General features: G+C 43.5%; 1 protein-coding gene across 2 annotated transcripts; it reads right to left on the reverse strand.

The window, feature by feature from the left end:
• Positions 1–327: 327 nt before the first annotated feature.
• Positions 328–6011, reverse strand: lrrtm4l2 (leucine rich repeat transmembrane neuronal 4 like 2). 2 transcript variants are annotated; one of them, XM_036144569.1, is made up of 2 exons: positions 5679–6011; positions 328–5192 (listed from the first exon to the last, which is right to left on the reverse strand). In XM_036144569.1, the coding sequence occupies exon 2, from the start codon at positions 5154–5156 to the stop codon at positions 3615–3617; it is 1542 nt and encodes a 513-aa protein (XP_036000462.1). In that variant the 5' UTR covers positions 5157–5192; positions 5679–6011; the 3' UTR covers positions 328–3614. The 2 variants fall into 2 exon arrangements, with proteins under 2 accessions (XP_036000462.1, XP_012704925.2); XM_012849471.3 differs by having other exon boundaries at positions 328–5236.
• Between the last annotated feature and the right edge of the window lie 1420 nt (positions 6012–7431).

Consider the following 7431-nt stretch of genomic DNA (forward strand, 5'->3'; position numbering starts at 1 on the left):
CGAACCTAAAAATTTCAAGCTGCTCATTTCCAGAGACGGACACGCGCTCTCCCGCCCTGAGTTCAAGGTGTTGCAGGTAACCCAATAGTGTGGGTTGAAAGAATGCTTTTGTTAGGGATACTGGAGAACCAGAGGAGCACAGGAGAGATGGAGCAAAGGAGGCACGTGAAAGACAGCTCCCTTTGAATGCACAAGGGAATCAGCTGAAATATGGGGCATTCAGGCATATTGCATGGCTTGAGGAATGTCTTTCTTTCAGTGCAGTGGCTCATATATGTGTGCATCCCACTGTTAAGTATGTAAATAATTAGACCATAATAGAGCATATCAAAACTTTCCCACCTTTAATGTGACATTTCTTTTGTACAATCGATCATAAAGACGAGGTAATGCATTAGTACGGGAGTTGGGGTAAATGAAAATGTAAAAAGCAGCATAAGTTTGCATAAGTGTGCACACTCTTAAACCAATGCTTTATTGAAGCACCATTTTTATTCAATTTCAGCTTACAATCTGCTTTGGTGGGAGTCGATAAGCATTATACATATTGCCTTGGTAATATTTGCCCAGATTATTGTTCCATTACTTTGTGTAGGCCATTCCAAAGCATTAACTTTGTCTGGTGAGGCGATTTTCTTTTGTCAATTTTGACATGTGGCTGAGCTCATTGTGATGTAGAAACACACAAACCCATCATTGTCTTTTGCTCCTACACCTGAAGACTTTGGCATTAAAATGGACCCAAAACCTTTGGCGCTCTTGATCAATCCCACAGCATAATTCTGCCACCACTGTGTTTGCTTGTGGGGATGGTATTCTTCTGGTGATGCACAGTGTTGGTTTTATGCCAAAAATGTTGAAATTGTTACCAAAAATTCAATATTCATTGATCATTATTCTTTCTACCAGGACAATGATTGTGTGAGATTAACCCGACCTGTGTGGGGTTTTTTTTGGAAGAAAAAGCTTATGTCTTTCAGATATATGTGAGCTCAACTATAGTTAGATTACACAAATGGAGCAGCGTTAATTTTGACAGCACTTTCACTCTTTTGTAAATTTATTGTAGTTGTGATCACAACTGCATAATGATAATAATAATTCATAATGTTGGTGAATGTTGTCATAATGAAATTACATGCACTGGGTATGCAAATATTTAACTAAACAGTATCAGTGTATTTTGATTTGGGTTTTTTCAAGCATAAAACTTAAATAAACAATCCAGCCACTGGAAAAAATATGAATTAATTATTTCTGTCCCACAAACAAAAACCTGCGTCGGTCCACATTTGCTGCTTTTGCAACAAAACAACTTAATGGTATTTTCTTAATGACCTCACCAACCAACAAGCAACACCAAATAGTTTACCGCCATGTTAATTATTCAAATTTGTTGATATTCATTGTAGTCCGTGCAGTTCTTTGTGATGATAATATGGGCCATGAGTTTAGAATATACTGTGCAGACCTAAGCTGTAGTCACGTTAATTCGACTCTGCTTTCAGTCGTCTCATTTACACAAAACGTTTTGTTTTGATAGGTATTATTGCTCCGCACACTGATCGAAATGCAACTTCAGTTTGTCATCGTGTGAACATCATTACTGTTGACTATTTCACTTAATTTCCCGAGTTGGCATCTTTTTGAATGGGTGCAAAGCGCCTGAGTGTAAACAGTTCAGTTCAAGAAGACTAGGTCACGCTGGCCATTTTTCAACCATGTCCCACCTTCCAACAGCACTAAAATTAGATTTGACTGGACTTCATTTCCCTTAAATATTTCCACATTTTTATTTGTTGCTGAAAAATTCAGTCTTTCTCATCATAGTTCTGGTTCTTCCATATTGATTTTTTTCTTGTTTTTATCCAGAAAAAAAGGATCTTTCAAGACAACTTTTACAAACGAGTTCCTGCCACAATATTAACACTGAAATAAAGCATGGAGGAGATTGTGTTTACATGTAGAACTCGACAGACAGTCCTACAGCTCTTACAGCTGCTGCCATGGTCTTTTTTGCAGCCCCACCGAGCAGTTTCTACACTGTTTCACAATATTCACTTCAGTTGTTGATGACTTTCTTTATTGCACCATGATATACAAATAATTCGATAAAATTGTGTTTGTGCTCTTGTTCTGACTGATACCTTTATAAGTTGAGATACTTTTGAACTTTTGTGACCGCCGATTAGGGCTTTAGTTCCATTTTTAGGCAAATAAGCAAATGCCAGCACACCCCCACCGGGACAGCTGAGCTTAATCTCAGCTTTGTGATGGTTAAAAGCTACTGGGAACCCAAGAAAAGCAAATACTGAGATGAAATTGAAAGGTGCTTGAACGAGGCGTTAGTTTAATGGTGTGCAAACTTGTGCAACAAGGTTATTGAGAATTTTATTATTTGATAAATATTAGCTCTAACAGACTTGTTTGTTTTTCAGATGAAATGATATGGGTCACATTATAGGTTTCGCCTCATAAAATGTTTTTTTTTTAAACAGGAGTGTGTACACTTTTGCCACTGTACCTGTCATGGATGGGTAAAACACAGACTTTTTCTTTCCTTTTTTTTTTTTTTTCATCACCTGCCAGTGTTTTTCTTTTGATTTGCACAGCCAAAAACACATATATTAATATACCATTACACAAACAATGCATAAATATAATGACAGGAATAATAAATATAAAACTAGATATGAAAATTAACGCTGTTACGTTTCTCACACTCTCAGACACACAGTCGCAGAAGGCCTTAATTGGACCTGACACATTTGTACATCTCAGTCCTGAGGTTAGTCTCATGAGCTTTAAATATTCCTCATTTGGGTCAATTGTGACAATACAACGTGAAATGTACTTATTGTCCTTTATCTGTTGAGACAGATCATTTCCCTTGGAAGAGAAGCATCTTTAATAAGGAGAGTGACTTCATGCAAATGATGCTCTCTTTGTGATTGTCCCCCCATCACACGCACACACGCGCACACACACACACACACACAAACGCACACACACACACACACACACACACACACACACACACGCACGCAGGCACGCACACTCTGTGGCACTGCCATGGCTGAGCCCGTCTGCCAACTGTGGAATAACTCAACCGGACTAATGTTATCTGTGAGAAGACGAAGGTGCAGAGCTGTTACTCGTCTGACCAGATGGCAACGGGACGCACTGGCACACGTACAAACTCTCAGAGAGCACATACGTCCGAAATGCTTTACAAGCTACATGATAAGAACGAAATGAGTAAAAACATTGGCTTTGTTGGTTCATTAGAGTATGCTCTGACTAAGAACAAGGTCAGTCTCTCTGTGGAGTCCATTTGTACCGCAGCAGATGTCCTGTCATGATTTTGGATCATACACAGCTAATCGTACTCTTCCCGTGCCAGTCAGGGTGATAATTAGCTCCAAATATATCTTTCCATTCAGCTCATCCTTTTCTGTGCACATCATTGTACCAAACCCCCAAGTATTTCCTTAACCGCTGCCGACTATCTGCTTGCATCAGCGATAACGCCTCCTTATCTTCCACGGAGAAAAATAAAATCCATTTATCTCTGCGGCGAAAATGAGACCGTATGTCTCTTGAAGGCAGAGCGCTCACACCTCACATTCTATGGATCCTGAAATAGTGCACGTGCACGGCCTGCTTTCGTTCACCAAGGAGTCCAGCGCCTCCGAGTTGGAGTGATAAGTCAGATAGTACTCCTGCAGCTGAGAGTTCAGGTCCTGCTCCTGCTTGCGGGCCTTTTTCCTGCGCTTATGGTTGACTGAGTGTTCCTGCAGCTGCCTCATGGTGTTGGGGTAGCGCCTCCACGACACGTAAATAACCAGCAGGATCAATGCCACTGACAGGAACAGGGCTACGCTGCCCGCAATGATTTTATGGAAAGCCATATGTTCAAACTGCAGCTCCGGAATAAATGACGTGGAGGTCTCAGCAGAGAAGGGAGGCGCAGAGCTCGGAGTGGTGGGTCCTGCCGTCTTTATGTGTGTCCCGGCAGGACTCGCCGGGGAAGGGGTTGATGTCTGTGACGGTGGTGATGGATGAGTCAGGTCCGTGGCTCCGGGGGGAGCTGGCCAGACGGTGACACTAACAGCTTGGGTCGAGCTCAGAATAACCACAGTTGTGGTCGAGAACATGTTTGCCGCGTCCACGCATATCGAGCGGTTCCTCACCACATCCACCACCCTTTCGCCCTGCGCAGCTTTGGGTCCGCTACAAATCATGTTGATGTCTTTGGGGTCCCGAAAGGTCCGGAGCCACCCCATGAGGGGGCAGATGCTGGCGCTGCAGTCCCAGGCGTTGCCCGCCAGGCTGATGGTGGTCAAGGAGGTCCAGGCCTCCACGACTTCCACGGGAATGCTGCTCAGCTTGTTCGTTTCCAGGTTGAGAGTTTGCAAGTTTGGCATGCAGCGGAAAACATCCGGCTCCAGCGTTTGAATTTCATTCCCGGACAGGTCCAGTTTCTGCAGTTTCGGCCAGGTCCACGGAACCCCCTGGCTTATCGACCGGATGCGGTTCCATGCCAGATAGAGAAACTGGAGGTTGGTAAGGCGTGGGAAAATATAGAAATTAATCCGGGAGAATTGATTGTGTTCCAAATGCAGCTCCCTCAGCTTAAAGAGCCCCAGAAACGTGGTGCGAGTGAGGCTACGCAAACGGTTATAACCCAAGTCCAAAAACTCCAAGCTGCGGCATTCCAGAAACGTGCGAATGACGATCTGTTTTAGCCCATTAGATCTGAGGTGGAGATTCTGCAGCTTGCGCAGCCCATAGAAATAGCCTGGCTGCAGAGACTGCAGCTGATTGTAGGATAGGTCCAAATTTCTCAGGTTCGGAATGGGGCTGAACGTGTTGTTGTGCAGAAAGCTTAGTTTGTTGGAGCTTAGGATCAGCTCTTTCAGCCTGCGCACGCCGTGGAAGGCTAGAACGTCTATACTGTGGATGGAGTTGTGGTCCAGGTAAAGCCAGATGAGCTGATTGAGATGAGCGAACTGGTACGGCAGCAGAACCAGCAGGTTGTTGTAGCGCAGAGACAAACCCTGGCAACCCGTCGTGATGTTTACTGGAATGTCTTGGAAGATGCCGGACTCGCAATAAACAATCTTCCCTTCGCAGCGACAACTCGCAGGGCACATCCTCTCCCCCTTGCTGAGCAGCAGCAGAACAGCTGCCTGCAGAAGAAGACAAGATAACCTCCAGTCCAACATCACAGAACCTGTTGGGGGTAGAGTGGGGCACAGGCAATCAAAGGGATGACTCAGTTTCTGAAAATGCTGCACAAAAATCAAGTGAATGAGTAAAGGTAAGACTTTCATTTCTCAGACAGTAGACGTGCATTGGGCAACAGCTTGAGATCTGTTTATCATACCTGCTTCATTAACAACTGATCACAGCTCCTTCTGACATGTGCACACAGAGGCTATTTACAGATGTAAATGAAGGCAAGTCTGGGACGAATGCAGTTTTGTTTGAATACATAGATACAGGAAAAAAAAACAACTCCTTTTTTTTTGCACGAATACAGGCAACAAATACAGACAAAATCATTAGAGTTGAAATCTGCCAGTTGGAGCTGATCATAGCTGTCATCCTGGCTACAAGGAGGCTGAAGAGACAGAAACTATGTCACAAAAACCGTGAAGAACTGAGTGACTTACCCATTGTCACTGATTGAAGGGGTAACCCTCCAGGGGAAGGAGAAAAATGGATAAAAGGCGCACTGAACTGCGCTCAGTCCATCAGCGCAGCTGCATGGTCTGTCCGCATACTGAGCGCTTGAGGAGCAGACGTAAGTTTCTCCGCGGCAGTCGGAGCCGTGCCGGGCTCTGGGTGATGCGCAGGAAGGGGTCCCCGTCTCACTTGGCTCCTAGTTGGACTCGCCGCTCCACTCCAGTCTGCTGTGCTCGCAGTTACCCGTTTGAGTGCCAGCAGACTGATGCACATCCCCCCCTCCTCCTCTCTGCGCTCTCCTTCCTCCTGCCTCTCCTTACCTCACTCCTCTCTCACAGGCGTAGGCGTCCTCAAGAAAATAAGCTTACAAATGTCTCTGAAACGGAAATCCTGCCATTAACTAATTAAGACTTAGCCTAGGTATCGTCGGTTTTTAGTAGATGACTGCTGGTGTGTTTGTGTCATCTTGAATTGAAATGTGAAGCATGCCCTTTTGTACGAAGGGTGCAAAAGAACAGGTTGCCAGGGAATTTCTTTTGAGTCGGGTTAGATTTATTTAATTTTGAGGATGCTTGCCAAAATGTGGATAGACCTGCTCTGACAGGTTCTACTACGCTCTAAAAACGTCTGGGTTATTCACTTAAAACATGGGGTTGTTGGGTTCGAGTCCAGACTGAAATGGGCCTCATCATTATATATAGTACATGAAAAAAAACTAAAGCAACTCAACAATGGGTCAAATAAAAACAGCTATGAGGGAAATTTAGGTTCTTTTATATTTAGATTTCATCTGCTATGTAGGCTTAGAATTGAGTAGAATAGAATAGTCCTTGAAATGCCACTCAGTGGAGGAAATCCCAGTGTATAGCATCACAATAGGCAAAAAGAACCACGCAGATGGACACAACACATTAAAAAACAAGGATAATAATAAGTTCAAAATCGCTGCAACAGAAAACAATACAAACCGGGAAAAAATAGACCATAGGAATCAGAACATCCTTTTAAAAAAAGAAAGAAAACATATTTGAGCAAACTAATATTTATTGGACAAAATAGGCTATGTGTGAGAATACAGGAATCTGTGCAAAAAAACATGCTGTATGTAAAAAAGCTTTGAATTTATTATTTATTTGTATATGAGGAGAGTGCTGGTTGTACAACAGCTGCTGGGCAGAAGAACTGAGGGTTCCTGATATCAGCCATTACGATTATTTCAATTAGCACCAGCATTAACTTCCTCCCGCTCTGCATTTTGATCTGAATTCAACTGAATTAAAAAGTAATGCTTACTATTATATATTTGTCAGTGTAGTAAAACCAATGTCTGCGACTTGTATCCAGCTGGAGCAGCGGTTTAAGTCTGTATTTAAAGCTTCAGCTTATTTAGAATCAGCGCTAATGCTACGGTCAAACCTGCTGAAAAGCTATACCCTCTAAAAAGGAATCTCTCAGTTGGAGACTTTCTGGGTGGAGTTTGTGTGTTTTTCCTGTGTGTGTGTGTTCTCCCCGGGCACTCCAGCTTCCTACCACAGTCCATAAACATGCATTAGGTTAAGTAATTTCATATCATCCCTTGGGTATGGCCACATGCGTGTCTCTCCTGTTTCCCTCTTGGCCATTGACAGGGATGTGGCCTATCTCCAACGGTCAGCGAACTGTTGACCCTCGGCAACCCTGTGAGAATCAAGTGGTACAGTCGCGAGGCTGTTAACGCTATCAAAAGCAGCGTTTCCAAAG

Source organism: Fundulus heteroclitus, chromosome 12 (genome assembly GCF_011125445.2).
Source record: "Fundulus heteroclitus isolate FHET01 chromosome 12, MU-UCD_Fhet_4.1, whole genome shotgun sequence".
In the NCBI taxonomy this organism is placed as follows: Eukaryota; Metazoa; Chordata; class Actinopteri; order Cyprinodontiformes; family Fundulidae; genus Fundulus; species Fundulus heteroclitus.